Source organism: Harpegnathos saltator, unplaced genomic scaffold (assembly GCF_003227715.2).
Source record: "Harpegnathos saltator strain DR-91 unplaced genomic scaffold, Hsal_v8.6 scaffold47, whole genome shotgun sequence".
NCBI classification, from domain to species: Eukaryota; Metazoa; Arthropoda; class Insecta; order Hymenoptera; family Formicidae; genus Harpegnathos; species Harpegnathos saltator.
This window is the reverse complement of record NW_020230283.1, coordinates 80,106-100,566: the sequence shown is the minus strand read 5'-3', so window position 1 is coordinate 100,566 and position 20,461 is coordinate 80,106. Positions and strand designations below refer to the sequence as shown.

Sequence of the window (20,461 nt, the reverse complement as noted above, 5' to 3'; positions counted from 1 at the left end):
GATGTGTTTATTATTCTTTATTATTAGAAATTTATTATTTATATCTATCAATCGTATCTTGTACGAAAATGGGAATTTTACACCTCAACCTTTAATTTAATAAATATATCTTTTTACCAAGCATACATTTATACCAGTAAATCAGATATGTTTACAAAAAAATTATTACATATTATTGTACAATATTATTGATTATTTGACATGCATTGCGAATATAATAATATCAGGCTGTTTATTCCAGACGTCGCGTTTGGTAGACGCGAGCTATAAATTTGGATGACAGTCTCGGAGTCCTGGTGAGATTCAAATCGTTGAAATCAACATGGAAAAGGCCGTACTTTGGTCTGGAAGAATACCAACATTACCTTGTTTATTATTACGAATTCTAGATATTCGGATGAAGATTAAACTTGTACGAGCCAATGATCTTACTGAAAACCAAGTTGCATCTCGAAGGTATCTGTTAGCGACCACAACAGATAAGCTTGAATGTCGACCCCATTATATATGGCTTTTAGCACCTCTGCGAGATGCCTTTGTAAAAACTCCACTTTAGTTTTGTCCTCCAAAGCGGCTTCGGGAAAACCATTCTCGGTGATGTAAATCGTAGGATGATATTCTTTGTGTAGACGCTGTATTAGTTGACCAAACACCGACGGTATGTCCTAAATATGCAAAATTATATTATTCATGTGTTGTGCGTTGATAAAGTGAGAAGCAGCGTCTCTTGTCTTATCAGAAAATTAGCACTTTAACGGCTGCTGTCAAGTATGCACGACTTCATTCTACCAATTTGCCTTACAAAGTTATTGTCTTATAAAGAAACATTTTGTCGACTTTAATAGTCTATAATATTGTAATATTGCAGGGACTATATAGAGATAGATTTATGGAGTATAATATATTTCTTTAGACATAGCGTTGTTTCTTTAGATATGACCTAACACATCGTAATTGTCTTTTGATATCTTGAAGCACGTACACATTATTTCCCGAAAGAATCGAAATCTTGAAATTTGGAAACAAATGCAATTCCTCGAGAAGTCATAAAACTAGATATCAAGACAATATCTTGAAATATAGTTTTCTCGAAAATATATTTCTCCGCAACTTACTGAATATCGAATTACTAGTAGATCAGGATTGCAAATAAAAGAGGAACGACCGGAATTGTGAACTCACTCACTTGCTTGTTGGTATGAAATTTTGAAGAATGAAGTTTACACTGTATTTAAGAAATTTAGGAAATTTCTTAATTTAACTTTCACACTTTCTCTCTCTCTATCTAGTTGTACTGTCCTGCAAATCTCTTTCCGCACGTGTATAAAATATCAGTATTATGGCCACTCTCAATGTCTCCGTTATTATTATTAGGTAGCGAACTTCAGTTATTACTTATGGAATCATTTGTTTAGTAATTCGCCGTTAGCGTGGTGACGTTAATATATCAATACATAATAATTAGCACTTTTTACAATTTTTACTTTAAAGCGTTATTATTTTCAAGCGTTTCGAAATGTTCTGCAAGGTACATTTTAGCATTTGATTAGATGTTTCCTCATTATTTTTAAACTTGAACGTATCATTACACGAATATATACAGGGTCATCGAAAAGTATCGGACCCCCCTAATATCTTCAGTTAGAATGCATTGTGGAGAAAATGTCCAATAGCAAAGTTGTATGGTTTCAAGCGGGAAGTAAGATGATGACCTTGACTTTGACCTTGACCATGTCCTTCAAGGTCATTTCAAGATCAACCTTATTTTTTTAAATGGAATCCCCAACATTTTATTATACATTCTTATAGCTTATCTCGAGAGATTTCCAAAAAATTATAATAAAACATTTTTTCATTAAGTACTTTTTGAGTTATAAAGATTTGAAGTTAACAATTTGTTAAGTGGTGTGTGATTCTGACCAGTTAAGGCAAGAGTGGTGTGTGATTCCGACCAGTTAAGGCAAGAGTGGTGTGTGATTCCGACGAGTTAAGGCAAGAGTGGTATATGATTCCGGCCAGTTAAGGCAAGAGTGGTGTGTGATTCCGACCAGTTAAGGCGAATTTCATTCCAATTGGTCAGCTTGGGCAAAATATACAATTGTACCAAACAATTCACAACAAATGTTCAAATTGTTGCCCTTCAACAGCCTGGCAATGTGCCAATCTGTTATAAACAGCTGAAACCGCATTCCGGTACGTTTCCGGCGGTATTAGTTCTACTTCTCGAGTTATTCTCCCTCTTAAATCATCTAAATCTTGAGGCTTGGTGGCATAAACTTTACTTTTCAAATAACCCCAAAAAAAAAGTCAAGTGGGGTCAAGTCCGGAGACCGAGGTGGCCACTCAATATGATCCCTTCGCCCTATCCACCTGTCCTGAAAGACCTCATTCAAATATTGACGGACAATGACACCATAATGAGGTGGAGCTCCATCCTGTTGGAAATAAATTTCATCCATATTTCCACCAGCTACGTCTCGAATCGTTGGAACAATTTGTTCGCGAAGCATGACTATGTATACTTGTGCTGTCAAATTGCCTTCAATGAAGAAAGGGCCAATTGGTCTACCATTAATAATACCAGCCCATACGTTAACTTTTTATGGATATTGGGTATGATTGTCTCTTTTCCAGTGAGGATTAACATCACTCCAGTATCTACTATTTACATTTCCAGTCAGTTCAAATGTTGCCTCATCAGAGAAAACAATATTATTAAGTAATAGAGGATCGTCGACAATCATCTCCATCATAAGATCACAAAATTCGATGCGTCTATTAAAATCGTCTTCGGACAACTCTTGGACCAAATGGAGTTTGTATGGATGCCATTTATTCAATTTCAGAATTTTACTGACAGATGCATGACCAATTTCGTGTTCTTGTGCAACGCGATTGGTGGAAATGTGGGGACTTTCAACAAAAGACTGTAAAACATCTAATGCCTTATCATTATTTGTTGCTGTTTTACGTCTACTAGACTTTTAACGCTTTTAACGCTAGCAATGTCCTCGAAACGTTGAATAGTACGGATTACAGTACTTTTAGAGATCCTATTATTTTCATTCCGAAAATTTTCATTAAATAATCGCGTTACCATTTTATACCCTCTTTGTTGATCTCCTCATCCTCGCATCATTAACAGTGTTATTCGATCTCTTTCAGAAAGCTCTGCCATTCTTAATTAGAGCAAAGAAGAATTAATCAGGTAAGTGATAGGAAATTGATCTAAATAATTAAGTAGAGAAAAATACTAATTATTAAGTGTTGGTCCAACTATCGATTTGTTTATTTCAACCAGCACTAGCAAAAAGCTCGTTGAGCAACTGAAAATCTAATAGATCAATTAATAATATTTACGAAAAAATTCTGGGCTATTGGAAACAAAATGAAGATGTTTGGGACAATCAATTGAAGCGCAATGGCTTCTTTTGTTACAGAAACAATTTTTGGGACTGTTCGTTTTCGTCCACGAGGTGACTGCTGCTCGCTAAGAAGAAGACAGCACTGCATCAAAGATTCAAATCAGTGATCCGCATTGTTTGCTCAAGAGCTTGTATTACTACTGGTGCCTGTGAGAGTGAGACAATAAAGATCGGCCCCGCCAACGCTTTCGGGGAGATTCCCACTAACGCCTTCAGACATCACGCATTCGAGCAGCTTCTCGCGATCACCTTCGGGCAGTTTTCTACCATAGCCTACTAGCATAACGGTTTGAAGCCGTACAACTTTGCTATTGGACATTTTTCCAAAATGCATTCTTACTGAAAATATTAGGAGGAGCCGATACTTTTCGATTAATGTATTTTCTTTAAACCAATTAATTGGTCTCATTATTTCGCGCACAAAAGTATTAAGGTTATGATTATAGAAAACTAAATAATATTTTACAAGATATTTTACATTTTGTGTCAAAAAATTGTTAACTTCAAACCTTTATAACTCAAAAAGCACTTAATGAAAAAATGTTTCATTATAGTGTTTTGGAAAGCTCTCGAGATAAGCTATAAGAATATGCAATAAAATGTTAGGAGTTCTACTTAAAAAAATAAGGTTGACCTTGAAATGACCTTGAAGGACATGGTTAAGGTCAAAGTCAAGGTCATCATCTTACTCCCCGCTTGAAACTATACAACTTTGCTATTGGACATTTTCTCCAAAATGCATTCTAACTGAAGATATTAGAGGGGTCCGATACTTTTCGATGACCCTATATACAATTGAGTATTTTGTGTGTTATTTGATATAATATTTTATTGGGCTGTACATCTTTCAAGTTATGCAAAGTTAAATGAAATGGCATGACATTTTGCTAATGTGGTCCTATAAGAGTGCTGATACTGTTTCTTTTTCGTGGTGTTTGTACTAAAATAATTATTCGATAAGTCGATTCTAATTTGTCTACTTTACTATTATACTTATATTTGCACTATTCTGCTGTTTTTTCCGACAATTAAATTTCCTAATAAGTAGGTCAATATTCATATTAAAAATTTATAATTATATTTATTATTACTCCACTTCTAAGAGCTGAATTTGAATAAATATGTAATTTCATAACTAGACACTTTGTATTATTTTAAACAGAATCAATTTTCCGTATCAGCTTTAATGGGAGGCCATACTATATATTAGTAATAAAATTTAATATATTAATAATACTACCCCATTTTCTCACCACTACCTGTGTTACCATACAGTGTTGTTATATTTTTATAACATCCTAAGTAATAAACATCATGTAAATTTGAGTCTATAATCGATTAAACAACACTGTGATAAATGTAATCATTTAGTTCTCACTTTAAAGTATTGATAATTGACAAAGTTATTATGCAAAATGGAGGGTCATAATACTACTTTCTCCTCTATAAATTTTCATATCGTGAAGTTAAAAAGATATATCCAGGACAAACTATTAATTATTAGGTCAATTGGAAAGTTCCGTCCGTTTTTTTGCAAAACGTATGGCTTTATTTAAGAAACAAAATGAAAAAGTACATCAATCAAAATATTGTCCATTGTTAGCGATGACTTTTTCTCTTTCGGCCAGCAAGCGAATTCCGCGGCGAAAGAATGACTCATCTTTGGAGACTATCCAGTCAGAGACCCATTTTTCGACGTCTTCATAAGAATTGAAGCATTCGTCAGCAAGTGCGTGTGCCATCGACCGAAACAAATGGTAGTCGGAAGGGGCATAGTCTGATGAATAAGCCGCATGGGGTAACACTTCCCAGCGAAGTGCTTCTAACGTTTCCTTGACAGATTTTGTGACGTGAAGCTGAACGGTGTCATGAAATAAAATCATTTTATGCTGTCTCGTTTCATATTCTAGTCGTTTTTCATGCAATGCTCGTCTCAAACGGATCATTTGTCCTCTATAGAGATACCCTGTGACTGTTTGACCACTTTTCAACAGCTCCTGGTACAGCACACCCTTCTAATCCCACCAAATACAGAGCATTGCCTTCTTTCCGTGGATATTCCGCTTTGACGTCGATGTGGAAGGTTGGCTGGGATCGCAAATAATTTTTCGACGTTTGGGGTTGTCAGAATAAATCCATTTTTCATCCCCAGTGATAATACGATGCAAAAATCCCTTTCTTTGTTGCCTAGCAAGCAGAATTTCGCAGGTGGTTTTTCGCCTTTCAATGTCTCTTGGCTTCAGTTCATATGGGATCCATTTTCCTTTCTTGTAAACCTTTCCTAAGACTTTCAAACGATCGGAAATGACAGATTGAGCACAATTTAATGCTTCTGCAAGTTGCTTTTGTGTTTGACATGGGTTTTCGTCCACCAATGTCTGCAAATTTCGTCTTCGATTATTCTTAGCCGTTCAAAACGCTGTTTGTCCTTTCATCAAAATCACCATTTTTAAAGCGTCGAAACTATTCTCTGCATGTTCTATCGGAAGGAGCATTATCACCATAAACTTCTACAAGCATTCGATGAGCTTCAGCTGCAGTTTTCTTCCAATTAAAGCAAAAGATTAACATTTCGCGCAAATGGCGCTCATTTGGCTCAAATTTCGACATTTTCGATGCAATAAAAAACAGTGTTATAGATGTAAACGTATACTTTTATGTACTGCATGTTATTGACAGATGTCAAAACAAACCATTAAGCTTCGTTTAGACATAAGAGGTTAACGACAGTTCTAGTTATAGCTACTTGCCGCTAGATGGACGGAACTTTCCGATTTACCTAATATTTGTTGTACATATTGTTGTACAACATTTGTTGTACAAATTTATACTTCAGTATGAATATGCCCCCTACGTGATATAGTCCTTTAATCCTATCTAAAAAAATGCGTGTTATCGTGAATGTATTTCTTATCGAAGCGTTGAAGCCTCTTTTCCGCGATGTTGATTGGCCGTCTCGACTGTTTCGATCGTCTCGATCGGTCACGGCTGCATTCGTGTCGCTCGCAGCTGTCATCGCGGCGAATGATAGCTGAATAAAAGTTTGTACGAAAGGAGTTATAATGGGGTTATATCAGGTTAACAATTTTATAACATAAAATAATAAGTTATAATATATTTTTTCTTCTTTATCGGGTAATGGTAATAAATATAACGTGAAAGAGAGAGAGAGAGGGAGAGAGAGAGGGGGAGGGGGAGAGAGGGAGAGATAGAGAGGGGGAGAAAGAGAGAGGGAGAGAGAGAGAGAACCTGGAGAGAGTGTGAGAGGGAGAGAATGTGAGAGAGAGAATGAGTTGGAGAGAGCGAGTGAGAGAGTGAGAGAGAGTGTAAGAGAGAGAATGTGAGAGAGGGAGTGTGTTAGAGAGGGAGTGTGAGAGGGAGAGTGTGTGAAGGAGAGAGAGAGGGAGAGGGAGAGAGAGAGAGAAAGAGAGAGAGAGAGAGGGGGAGGGAGGGAGGGGGAGAGAGAGAGAGAAGGGGGGGTGAGTGTGAGAGAGAGAAGATTGTGAGGGAGAGAGTGAGAGAGAGAAAAAGTGTCAGAGAGAATGAGAGAGAGAGAGAGAGAGAGAGAGAGAGAGAGAGAGAGAGAGAGAGAGAGAGAGAGAGAGAGAGAGAAAGTGTACGAGAGAGGAGAGTGTGAGAGTGAGAGAGAGAGAGAGAGAGAGAGAGAGAGAGAGAGAGAGAGAGAGAGAGAGAGAGAGAGAGAGAGAGAGAGAGAGAGAGAGAGAGAGAGAGAGAGAGAGAGAGAGAGAGAGAGAGAGAGAGAGAGTATGAGAGAGAGAGAGAGAGAGTGTGTGTGTGTGAAAGAGGGAGAGTGAGGGAGAGAGTGTGAGAGAGAGGCTGAGAGAGAGAGAGAGAGAGAGAGAGAGAGAGAGAGAGAGAGAGAGAGAGAGAGAGAGAGAGAGAGAGAGAGAGAGAGAGAGAGAGAGAGAGAGAGAGAGAGAGAGAGAGAGAGAGAGAGAGTGAGAGAGAGTGAGAGAGAGTGAGGGAGAGAGAGGGAGAGAGACTGAGAAAGACAGAGAGTGAACGAGAGTGAGTGAGGGGGGAAGAGATAGAGCTTAAGATGGGCTTGAGTAGAAATGGTGAACGTTGAAATTTTCATTGGTTATACGGTTACGCGTTACTATCTAGAAAATATGTGTCATGGAATTTCAAACTGTATGCGCCTAATACATCGTATGTTGGGGTCGGATATTATCGAACTTATATTATACTCCAGGGATTATTTTTGATTTATGATATTTATTCTGAACTTTAATATGAATAAGCTAAAATGGCGCGCGCTTGTAGTGTTCTAGTCCTTTAATAAAAAGTGCGTGTCAATCGAAAGTCGAAATCTCTCGAATATTTCGAAATGTTGAAGCTTCTTTTCCACGATGCTGATTGGTCGTCTCGACGACGTTGCATTGTGGTCGGCTTCGTGCCGTTTACGGTTGTCATCGCGGCGAATGACAGCCGAGTGACAGTTTGTACGAAAGGAGTAATAATAAAATTATTATCCCTTGGATTTTTTCTTTTGGAGTAATTAAAAGATTGCGTTTGCAAAACAAAACCTTAAAATTTGGATGATTTGCGACAGCGAATTACCACTGGTGTGGCATTAATTATCTCCGAAACATTGGAAAATGTTAGTAGGAGCTTTCATGATCGACTGCTTCAGTGTCAAGTTGAAGAAGGTCAATAATTCAAACATTTATATTTGTAGACGCATACTCATTCAATCGTTCACTCATTCACTTTTTTATACACGCACGCATACACACACGCACACACGAGATGTAAATCCGACCGTGCAACCTCCACGCGGTACATCTTGGGTAATGCTAATGTCGGCGGTATTGCAACCTTTGTGCCTCATAACTCGGAAAGTACTTAACGAAAAAAAACTTTGTTATAATGTTTTGAAAAGCTCTCGAGGTAAGCTATAAGAATATGTAATAAAAAGTGGAGGATTCTATTTACAAATATCAGATTAACCTTGACCTGACCTTGGCAACGCCACCCAATGTCAAGCGGATATTATCGTTGAATGCGTCTTTTTAAACCTTACAACTTTTATCTGAAACGTTTTTTTCTAAAATTCATTTTTTAAGAGATATTTGAGTGTTTCCAAACTTTTGCCACACCCTGTATATTGCCTAAGAAATGTTTTTCATGTACCTTGAAATTTATGGCTTTATCCGACTCGTTTGCACCGTTGTCGTTATCGAAATGCACAAGATTAACATCGACATTAGTCATCGACGTTATTGTATCATACGTGTAATATTTTATCCCGAGGAAATCCGAAGCTCCGCGCACATCGCGAATCTGTTTCTCCGTAAAGCTTGGCAGACGCGATGTAGAAAATCCCTGAATGCGACTGCGGTCAGCTATTCGTTCCTTTAGCATAGTTATGTAATCGCCGTCACTACTGAAGACTGGGTGTACTAGCCAATTGTTAAACCATTGATAATCATTTTCTGCTGCAGTCACGTCGTCCGGTGATGACGGATCCCCAGGTTGAGGCAGCTCGAAATTGATAGTGTATCCCACTTTGCCTATAATCGATCGCAAACAATTAGTTAAATACGCACATTATTATTTTTATATATTTTTTTTCGATATCTTATATTTTTTATGTATTCTTTTAACAAAAACATGTGTTATCCTGGAACGATGAAATGATGAAATTTAGAAAGTTTCTCATTTCCCGAAATGTCTTGATCCCGATATCTAAATATCAAGATAATCTCTCTTAAAACACAATTTTTTTAAATATTACAAGACAATTTACTGAAAAAATATCTTTTCTAAACTACATAATAAAACAACAATGATAATAATAACAATTTTAGTAAGTAGCTTATATTAGATCTTTAAATATTTAAGTTCCAAGAATTAATTAAATTGATAAAGGTCACATAAGGATATAAGTAGCTTTTTTAAATAAAAAATAATAATGTCAATAATGTATTGCCCACGCTGAGATTTTCCTCAATCTTTAAACATGTATAACCTTATTATTCTTTCGTGAAGAAAAATAATACGTTGCCAACATTCTTGCGCGCAGTTGTGACTGGTTCAATTTCATTTTTAACAAATAATAATAATTTTCTGCTATATTGTCTCTTTGTTTATTAACTATTGCTATATTGTTTATTAATTTTGTTATTGTAAATTTATGGAACATTTGCTTCCAATATTTCGGAGAAATTGTATTTCGGAAGAGATTATCTTGGTATTCGGATATCAAAATTATGATCATCCGGGAAAATATTTCCATTTTCGAATTTCGGTATTCTCCAGGATAATGAATAATCATGTCAGACTTTCTTCCAATCTCCTTACCATTCTGACTGGGGCGAAATTCGCGATCATACAGACGGTAAGCTCTTGTGTGAGCAAGCAAGGCGTGATGCCCGCACAAGTAATCCGCGAATCCTGACATGTTTAAGAGCGGTACAAATTCGTTGCCGTATCCACCGTAGCAAAACATATTCAGTTCATTAATGGTCACCCAGTATTTCACCTGCGTAATATTTGTATATCGTTATATCCATCGTCCATTCAATCATCTTCTAGTAATTTTTATTTAATAATTTTCATTACGATGTCAATAACAAACTATCACTAATTTATGCATGCGTAACGTATACGAATTACAATCAAACATATTACGTTATACGGGAAAAAATTTACAATCAAAATTGCTATAGAATTTTATGATATAGAAACATATTGATATTCTATCTTAACTTATTATTATCCTTCCATTTCATACGTGCTATATATATATATATATATATATATATATATATATATATATATATGTATTAGGAGTACAAATAAGTTTCCGCCGTTTGACAAAAGATGGCCCCACCAGAAGGTTATGTTGAAATTGTCAGATGTAAAACGTAATATCGTAAGTTTGGACATCTGATAACAACATAACCTTGAAGTATTAGTGACTTCGTATCAGCATCACATAATTTTTTTCGGGCGAAAATGTCAAGTTTTGTGCCGAATAAGCGTCATTTGCGGGAACTTTTGATTTACTTCTTTAATTTGAAGAAATCTGCAGCTGAGGCACATCGATTGCTTGTAGAAGCATATGGTGAGACTGCTTTAAGTGAGAGAAGTTGTCGTGAGTTTCAAACGTTTCAAAAGTTTAAAAACGGTGAGTTTGACGTGGAAGACAAAGAACGTAGTGGAAGGCCGAAAGTGTACGAAGACACGGAATTGGAAACATTATTGGAGGAAGATTCGTGCCAAACGCAAGAAGAACTTGCACTTACATTAGAAGTAACTCAACAAGCAATTTCACATCGTTTAAAATCGTTGGAAATGGGTCCAAAAACAAGGAAATTGGGTTCCATATGAACTGAAGCCGAGAGATGTTGAACGCCGATTTTGCACGTGTGAAATGCTGCTTGCCAGGCATAAAAGAAAGGGTTTTTTTGCATCGTATAGTTACTGGTGATGAAAAATGGATCCACTACGATAACCCAAAGAAGAGAAAATCATGGGGATCACCTGGCCATGCTTCAACATCGACAGCCAAACCGAATATTCATGGAAAAAAACTCATGCTGTGTATTTGATGGGATCAGCTTGGTGTCGTGTATTATGAGTTGCTCAAACCGAGCGAAACCATTACTGGAGCTCTCTACCGAACACAATTAATGAGATTGAGCCGAGCACTCAAGGAAAAACGCGCCCATTATTACTCCAGACACGACAAAATTATTCTCCTACATGACAACGCTCGGCCACATGTTGCAAAACCGGTCAAAACCTATTTGGAAATACTTAATTGGGAAGTCCTACTCCATATTCACCGCCATGAATACCGCCACCATGAATACCGCCGTATTCACCAGACATTGCCCCTTTCGATTATCACTTGTTCCGGTCGATGGCACATGGCCTGTCTAAGCAGCGCTTTACATCATATGAAGATACTAAAAATTGGGTCGATTCGTGGACAGCCTCAAAAGATGAAGAGTTCTTCCGACGTGGTATTGGAATGCTGCCAGAAAGATGGGAAAAGGTAATGGCTAGTGATGGACAATACTTTGAATAAAACGTAATATACCGTTCTTTCACAATAAATTCCTAATTTTTGATAGAAAACGGCAGAAACTTATTTGTCCTCCTAATATATATATATAGTTTTAATATCTAAAAGCTTAAATATCTAAAAAATATTAGGCAAATAAAAAAATGTTTCAGACAGAAATTGTTTAAATTAATTAGTAGAAAAAAACAGTGTAATAAAAAATTGGGGTTTCTGTTTAACAAAAATAATGATCAGTGAATATCTCGAAAGTTACCATTTGTAAACAAAACAGTATAGTTGTATATACAGAGTATCCGGTAATTACCAGGTCTGTAAATATGAAACCGGAATTTGCCCATAGATTAATTAGATTATTTAACATAATAGATTATTTAATTAGATTATTTAATTATTTATTATTATTATTATTATTATTATTTTTATTATTTAATTATATTATTTAACATAGCTGTATCTCAGTAATAAACGACACCATGTTTATAAAGGGTGTCCCAAAATTCATGCAAGATGTAATTTTGATAGAAAACATAGGTTTATAATTAAAAATTGCAAATTTTTTATTGGTTCATAAAGTATACAGTATAGGGTTATGTATGGAATAGCATATCGGGTAAATGGCCTCCACGACTTTGCTGGCACATATGTACTCTTTTATTGAAATTTTCCATGACCGTTTTGCATAAATGTGGCTGAATTTCGTTGATACAGCGCTCAATTTCCTCCTTCAAGGTGTGGTCGTGAGCTTGTTGACATAAACCTTAGACTTCAAATCTGGGCGGCTGATCACCAAAACGCGAAATTACACGATCAGGAAATGACTCATGCACTAATTGAATTGTTTCGCGGGCTGTATGGCATGTGGCACCGTCTGGTTGAAACCACATGTCGTCCACATCCATATATTGCAATTTAAGCACAAGAAATTGGATTATCATGTCGCGATAGCGAGCACCATTAAATAGTTATTGCCTGACCAACCGCATTTTCGAAGAAGAATGGTCCGATGATGCCTCCAGCCTAAAATCCACACCAAACAGTGACACGTTGTGGATGCATTTGTTTCTCAACAGTCACTCGTGGATTTTCTGAATCCCAAATGCGACAATTTTGTCGATTAACCAAGCCATCAAGATGAAAATGAGCATCATCGCTGAAGATGATTTTGTTCGAAAAATCAGCATCCATTTTAAAATATTGCTCAACAATGAAAACGCGTTGTTCTTTTGTGTAGCACTCCATTTTAAAAACCCTGAACTGTCAGCTGTTACGCTGTCTTTTTTTTTTCGTTGGCAACACTTTACCGCACAAATAGCGCAAAATTCAAATCTTGCGTGAATTTTGGGACACCCTTTATAACATTTTTGCCTTGTATTACTTCATTCTATACCCCCACAAAATATTGACCTTTCCTCCCGGGACACCGCATATTTTATATTTTAAGAACCAAAGTTTGCTATTAAAAGTTTTACTATTTATTATTTTTACTATTAGGTTGTTGCAGATGAAATGGCCGTTTTTCAAAATTCAAATTTCCCGGCCGAGTAGTTCAGCTCTTTTCATGCAGCTGTCGTTGCATGCGTGATATTTGAAAAGTATATGCCCCATACGTAAATTCGTACGCATAACCTTACTTTTATCACATTGTTTATATCGTTGAAAATCGTTGTCTCTTCGATATGGAAAGTAAGGAAATGCGGATAATATTCTTGTACGAATATAAACTTGGTCATAGTGCAGCCGAGGCAACGCGAAACATAAACACTACTTTTGGGGAAGGTTCTGTAAGTGATCGAACCATTAGACGTTGGTTTGAAAAGTTTCGGTCTGGTGATACAAATCTCGACAATTTGCCTCGCGGCCATGCACCATCAGTGATTGATGATAATGTTTTGAAAGACATAGTTGAAGCAGACTCGCGTTTATCAGTTCGAGATATTGCACACAGCATCAACGTTCACTATTCCACTGTTTCCCGACACCTAAAGGCCATGGGGAAAGTGAAAAAGCTTGACAAATGGGTACCACATGAACTGACTGAGAGAGACAAGCTTCGCCGTATGGAAATCAGCTCATCTTTGCTTTCCCGACACAATAATGAAGGAATATTGAATCGAATAGTAACGTGTGATGAAAAGTGGGTTCTTTATGACAATCGTCGACGTTCTGCCCAGTGGTGGGCAGATGTTGATCAAACTCTGAAACACATGCCGAAACCGAGCCTTCATCCACGTAAAGTTATGGTATCTGTATGGTCTGCCAAGGATATTGTGCATTTTTCGTTTTTGAAAAAGGGTGAAACTATAAATGCTGACATACAGGGTGCACGATTTATCTGAAGACATTGAAATATCTCGAGAACTATGCATTGGATAAAAAAAAGTGGTTAATGAAAGTTGTTAGTCTCGAAGGGGGACATCCAACGATAGCAAACTCGACTTCCTACCCCACCCCCTGGGGGTGGGGGTTGGGGGCAACTTTGAAATCTTAAATGGAAACCTCCATTTTTTATTGCAGATACGGATTCTACGCCACAAAATACGTAAATTTTGTTCGAAACTTCTTTTTTGATTCGTGATAGATGGCGCTGTAATCGCAAAAAATTACATTTTCCGCAATTCTCCAGAAATGATCATTGGATTGAGAAATAAAAAATACCTGTTCAATATTTTTAAAGAACATAATAAAAGTTATTCCCCCCCATACTCTCGGGGTAGGGTGGGTGATAACGTTCAAATCTCAAATGGGGACCCACATTTTTCATTGCAGAATTAGATTGTACGTGAAATTTTTATTGAAACAATTTTTTTTCATTCGTGATAGATAGCGTTGAATTTTTCCGAGAAACTACTTTTAGCGTTACACAGGAACAACGACGAGGACGTAGTAGTTTTATATTCCCTTCGGGTGCTTTTTTAATGTGAGTCCCCTTGCCTCTCACAGATTGGGGTGCTTTTTTAATGTGAGTCCCCTTGCCTTTCACTGTTCAATTAATTAGAGTAAATGTTCGAAATTTTTACCTTCAACTTCAATACACTTATTGATCCTTTTTTCAAATGACTGTACACAGGATAGAAGCATATCTGCGGGAGTTTCAGCGCAAGCGTTTCTTATGCATTCTATCATGTTTTCACGAATTGTTGGCACTTGTTGATAAACCTTATCTTCTAGGTAACCCCACAGAAATAAATCCGGCGATGTCAAATCAGGCGACCTAGCATGCCAATTAATCGGGCCACCTCTGCCAATCCACCGACCATTGTAATCACGGTCTAATACTTCCTGTGCTGCTATTGAGTTATGCGCTGGGCAACCGTCATGCTGAAACCACATACTTTGTCGAACGTCCAAGGCAACATCATCAAGTAGTGGTGGTAGTTCCTGTTCCAGGAAATTTCGATATTTGATTCCATTCAAATTATCTTCAATAAAATAAGGACCAATGAGTCTGTTCCCTATGATTCCACACCAAACGTTAACCGACGAAGGACGATGATGTTCAACTTGTCGTAAGTGGGGATTTTCTACACTCCAGTAATGCATGTTATGTCGATTAACACCATGATTTGTGAATGTAGACTCATCTGTAAATAGTACATTAGCAATGAAATTGGGGTTCGTTTGCATTTGTTGAAGTGCCCATTCACAAAACACCACTCGATTATGAAAATCATCGCCATGAAGTTCTTGATGCAGTGAAATGTGATATGGGTGATACTTATGACGATGCAATATTCTGCGAATACTATCTCCGGAAATTCCGAAATCGCGATGTAATTGCCAAGTGCTTACCTGTGGGTTGTGGTGAACAGCTGCTAGCACAGCTATTTACACAGCTATTCATTAATTTCTCCTGTAACAGTTGTTCTTCGTTTTCTTTTTTTAGTTTGTACGCTGCCATCCGAGATAAAGGCAGTCACAACTTTGTAAAAAAAAGAACGTGAGCGAACATTGTCTGGAAAACGCTCAGCATACAAGGCAACAGCATCGCCAACATTCCTCCTACATTCACCATAAATCATTTCAATTTTTGCTTCTACGGTTGCAGAATTCATTTTCCACTTGCAATTTTGTTCAAAGAATGAAGGGTAGATATGCAGGTAATAAAAAGTAGTCAAGTAAAATGAAATTGTTAGAGATGCATTCAGTTCTAATTCTGAAAGAAAAGAGACCTCTGACCGCCTTGCACTGCCTTTTATAATAAGCCGTAGTTCGCCATACACCCACAGTGGTGCGTCGAGCAGTTCCCTCTTCGATTCGGGTTCCCATTTGAGATTTGAACATTACCACCCACCTTACCCCGAGAAGATGGGGGGAATAACTTTTATTATGTTTTTTAAAAATATTGAATAGGTATTTTTTATTTCTCAATCCAATGATCATTTCTGGAGAATTGGGGAAAATATAATTTTTTGCAATTACAGCGCCATCTATCACGAATCAAAAAAAAAGTTTCGGACAAAATTTACGCATTTTGTGGCGTAGAATCCGCATCTGCAATAAAAAATGGGGATTTCTATTTAAGATTTCAACGTTGCCCCCAACCCCCACCCCCAGGGGGTGGGGTAGGAGGTCGAGTTTGGTATCATTGGATGTCCCCCTTCGAGACTAACAACTTTCATTAACCACTTTTTTTTATCCAATGCATAGTTCTCGAGATATTTCAATGTCCAGATAAATCGTGCACCCTGTATATTGCCAAGAAATTGACATTGTGATGAAAAAACTGCGTATTGAACAGCCGGCGTTATTAAATAGAAGCGGTATGTTATTGCTCCATGATGATGCTAGACCACATATTGCAAAAAAAACTGTAAAAACATTGACAGAATACAAATGCGAAGTTCTCCCTCACCCTCCTTATTCTCCTGACCTTTCTCCAACTGATTACCATTTGTTTAAGCATCTGGATAACTTTTTAAGTGAAAAGGTATTCCAAACAGAAAGCGAGGTGAAAAATGCGTTCAACGAATTTCTTGCATCTCGTTCTTCTAATTTCTACGTGAAAGGCATTGATGCGCTTGTATCACGTTGGGGAAGTGTATTGAGGTGGAGGGAGACTATTTCGATTGACGAGATGTATATAAATGTGTGTCGAATAAAAATTTAAATTAAAAATTAAAAAATGGCCATTTCATCTGCAACAACCTAATATTTACTGTTTTTCTAAACTTATTTCTAAATTTATTATTTTTATTATTTACTGTTTTTCTAAATTTATTATATTTTTTTATCAAGATAATATTTCTAAGCTTTTTCACTATTAGAAAACATAATAAGATTGAAAAAAATTTAGAATGGAAGGAAACTATATAATATTCTCCGTGTATAATAACAAATTCCGTGAATATTTACCAAATACGTATACATACTTTGTCGCCGAAAGTAGCAAAAACGAATCGAGCATACTGCTCGAACCAATCAGCAAACAATGGATTAGTTAAACCACCCATTTTTTGCAAATCATTAGGCAGGTCCATATGAAGCAACGTAACCATGGGAATCATTTCATTAGCTGCTATCTCGTCGAGCACAATTTTATAAAATTGTATACCGTCTTTGCTGACGTGATTCGTAAAACCATTTGGTAAAATTCTCGACCACGAAAAGGAGAGTTTGAACATTTGAGTCTGCAGAACAGAAACCGTTATGAAAATCGGATTGGACGATTAATACGATTTGTTAAAATCTTTAATATACATTCGCCACCAACGTCACATATGTGTAATATAACGATCTCTCATGAAAAGCTGATGTCGCATACTTGCGATCTCGATATTTTTTCACTATATTAGGAAGTAGAATTAGTTCTAGTCCCTAGCAATAAAAGGCTTTAGTAATAAGTTAATGGTTAATACTAATGTTGAAAGCTGGCAACACTGAAAGATTTGACATTTCTTTATGATATATGACAGTTTGCGCGCTATTGTTACTAATAGTTTCATTGCTTATATACGTCTAAAATGTATCATATACAATTGCATTTTCGACACTCATTACTTTTCTTGCTGTTTTGAAAAAATCGGCAATTAAAGCTTATGAAATGCTTGTTATAACTTATGGCGGTCAAGTTCCATCGTATTCCAACTGTAAATTTTAGTTTCAACGATTCAAAAGTACTGGTCAACCAAAAAAATTCGAAAATTCTGAATCACAAACATTCTTGAATGAAAACACCGTTCAAACGGAAAAACAATTGGCTGAATAACTCAACGTTGACAAATCAACAATTTCTAAACGCCTACACGCCATGGGAAAAATTCAAAAAGAAAGTAAATAGATTCCAAATGAATTGAGTGAAAGTGCCATTGCAAATCATTTGAATATCGCCATGTCTTTGCTTGCCAGATAAAAAAAAGAGCTTTTGTGGCGTATTATAACTGGAAATGAGATGTGGATTTATTTCGATAATCCAAAGCGAAAAAAATCGTAGTTTAATCCAAAACAACCATCAACATCTACACCAAAACAGAACATTCACGGTCACAAAGCAATGTTTTATATTTGATGGGATATGGAAGGTGTGGTGTACTATGAAATTCTAAAACTAAATAAGACAGTTACGGGGAAGTGATACTACGTAGCAACAATTGAACAAATTGAACGATGAATTGATGCAAAAGAAGGCCAGCGATAGCCAGTAATAGACGCAATGTAATTCTTTTGCATGATAATGCTCGTCCACATATTGCTTCAATCGTTAAACAGACATTGTTAGAGCTCGAATGGGAAATCCTTCCACATCTAGCGTATTCTCTAGACCTAGTACTGATCTTACTATTTTGATCGATGCAACACGCTTTGGCATACGAAGTTCAATAATTACGAAGATGTGCAAAAATGGGTGTCTGAGTGGATTGTTTTGAAAGACAGATCGTTCTATCGTCGTGGAATCACTATGTTGCCAGAAAGATGGAGAAAAGTCACAGCTAACAACGGAAAATATATTAATTGATGTAAATTTCTTTATCATTTCTATAAAACAAAGATAAAAGAATTAACAAAATAATACCAGAATTAATTCAACCTCCTAATATATTCACATAAACAAATCAAGTCTAAATTCAACGGTTAAAATAAAATAAAATAAAATAAAAACATTATAAAAACATTATAAAACGTTATTACATAAAAGAACCAAATTTAGATTCAACGAATAAAAACAAGCCTGTCTAAAATTGAATTAAAATTAAATAATTCAAGTCTCTTTCTTTCAAGAGTCTATTTCACACTGTTACACAAAAAAGGAAAGGATGGTGTCTGGATGGACAATTTCCTGAGTAAACGGTGATAGCGAATGTGTCGATAGATAGATTAATTGTTAACAATTAACACTTTCCAGCCTCGCGATGGATTATCACGGGATTATAACTGTCTCTTGTAGCGCATTTCGTTGAATGGACGATTAAGATCGATATATATCGCCCGTACCGCTTAGTCAGCACCGTTCTTTATTCACGACATATATACGAGCCGGATATCCGTCGTTCGCTTACAAACAGCAGCTGGAAGGTATTAAGAGATATTCATAACGCGCGGATGCAAAGAGGATCTTGATGCTTACGCCGATGCTTCTTGCCAGACGTAGATCCTCTTTGTATTTATCATGAAAACCACTCGCTACGTCCATGTTACTCCCGTCCTGTATTAGTCCCGGATTCGCATGAGTCATATAATCCCATAAGGACTCTCCTCTGTCTACGGATTATTTTCATATATATACGCGTAAGAATCAGCCTTCACACTTGTGCACACAATTCGTGACTCGAGCAACATTTCTGATCGCGAAGTATTATAAAATTGATTTCGCGACAAGCGGCAAAAATGTCTGTTAAAACGTTGACTGTCAGATATGACTAATCTCGTGCAAAAAGAATTCCCCGTTCCGTATGTTGGCTGTGAGTTAACTAGCACGGAGGTTCTTTACGTCAGGATTTATTTTTATCCTGATTTTCGCTGGATAATAGATGTAATCAAGTAGTAAAACAAGACTGGTTCTAACCAACATTTTAAAATGAATTTTCAAAACATTTTCAAAAATCTGACCTTTTTTAATGAAATCTTTTTGAATCTGACCTTTTTAATGAAATCTTTTTGAACCTGACCTTTTTAATGAAATATTTTTGAACATGACCTTTTTAATGAAAATTTTTTGAACCTGACCTCTTTAATGAAATATTTTCGAACCTGACCTTTTTAATGAAATATTTTCTAACCTGACCTTTTTAATGCAATATTATAAATAACCTCCCCCCTATTTATTGATACCCCCCTTTATTGATATCCCCTCTTTATTGATACCCTCCCTCCTCCCCAGAATTGTTTGATTCTATGGGCAAGGTGGCGAGCGGCCGTAACGTCACGCCCAGAGAAAAACAGTCCGGGTGTTGCTAGACTCGAACCTGGGTCCTGCGGCTACTATCGAACGCCCCAAACTCCTAGACCACCGTCGCCTATTGCTAATAGACGTCACGTTTAAGGGTAAGATGGCGACCATGACATCATGCACATGTCCAGAGAGAGAAACGTGTCGGGATGTAGGTAAGGTCGAACCTGGGTCCCGCGATTATTATTGAACGTCTCTCGAACGTCTCTCGAATGCCTATCGGACGTCTATCGAACGTCTATCGATATTTCAAGAACGTGATGCTGGGTGGGCAATGCTGCGCATACTTGATCTCACAGTCAATGTAAACAAATATAGTCCACTGCATGCAGGGTGCAACATTGAGTTGCCGCGCGAAATAAAATTAAAGAAAACAGTGATAAACGTACGAACTAAAGACAACGCATGTTTTGCATGGTCTGTAGTTGCGGCATTACCAGGTATATAAATATATAACCGGAATTTTTGTATAGAAAATACACGTTTATTGTATGAAAATGATAAAAAATATTTTATTCGAAGTATTGCCCATCGTTAGCTATACATTTTTCCCACCTGTCTGACAATTTGTGGATGCCACGTCAAAAATAGCTA

At 36.8% G+C, this 20,461-nt stretch overlaps 1 protein-coding gene across 1 annotated transcript; it reads right to left on the bottom strand.

The window, feature by feature from the left end:
- Positions 1–203: 203 nt before the first annotated feature.
- LOC105181088 (lactase-phlorizin hydrolase) lies at positions 204–19,111 on the bottom strand. Its single transcript, XM_011137614.2, has 6 exons — positions 19,046–19,111; positions 16,854–17,111; positions 9,753–9,933; positions 8,583–8,962; positions 433–665; positions 204–344 (listed from the first exon to the last, which is right to left on the bottom strand). The coding sequence occupies exons 1-6, from the start codon at positions 19,109–19,111 to the stop codon at positions 233–235; spliced, it is 1,230 nt and encodes a 409-aa protein (XP_011135916.1). The 3' UTR covers positions 204–232.
- Positions 19,112–20,461: the final 1,350 nt, after the last annotated feature.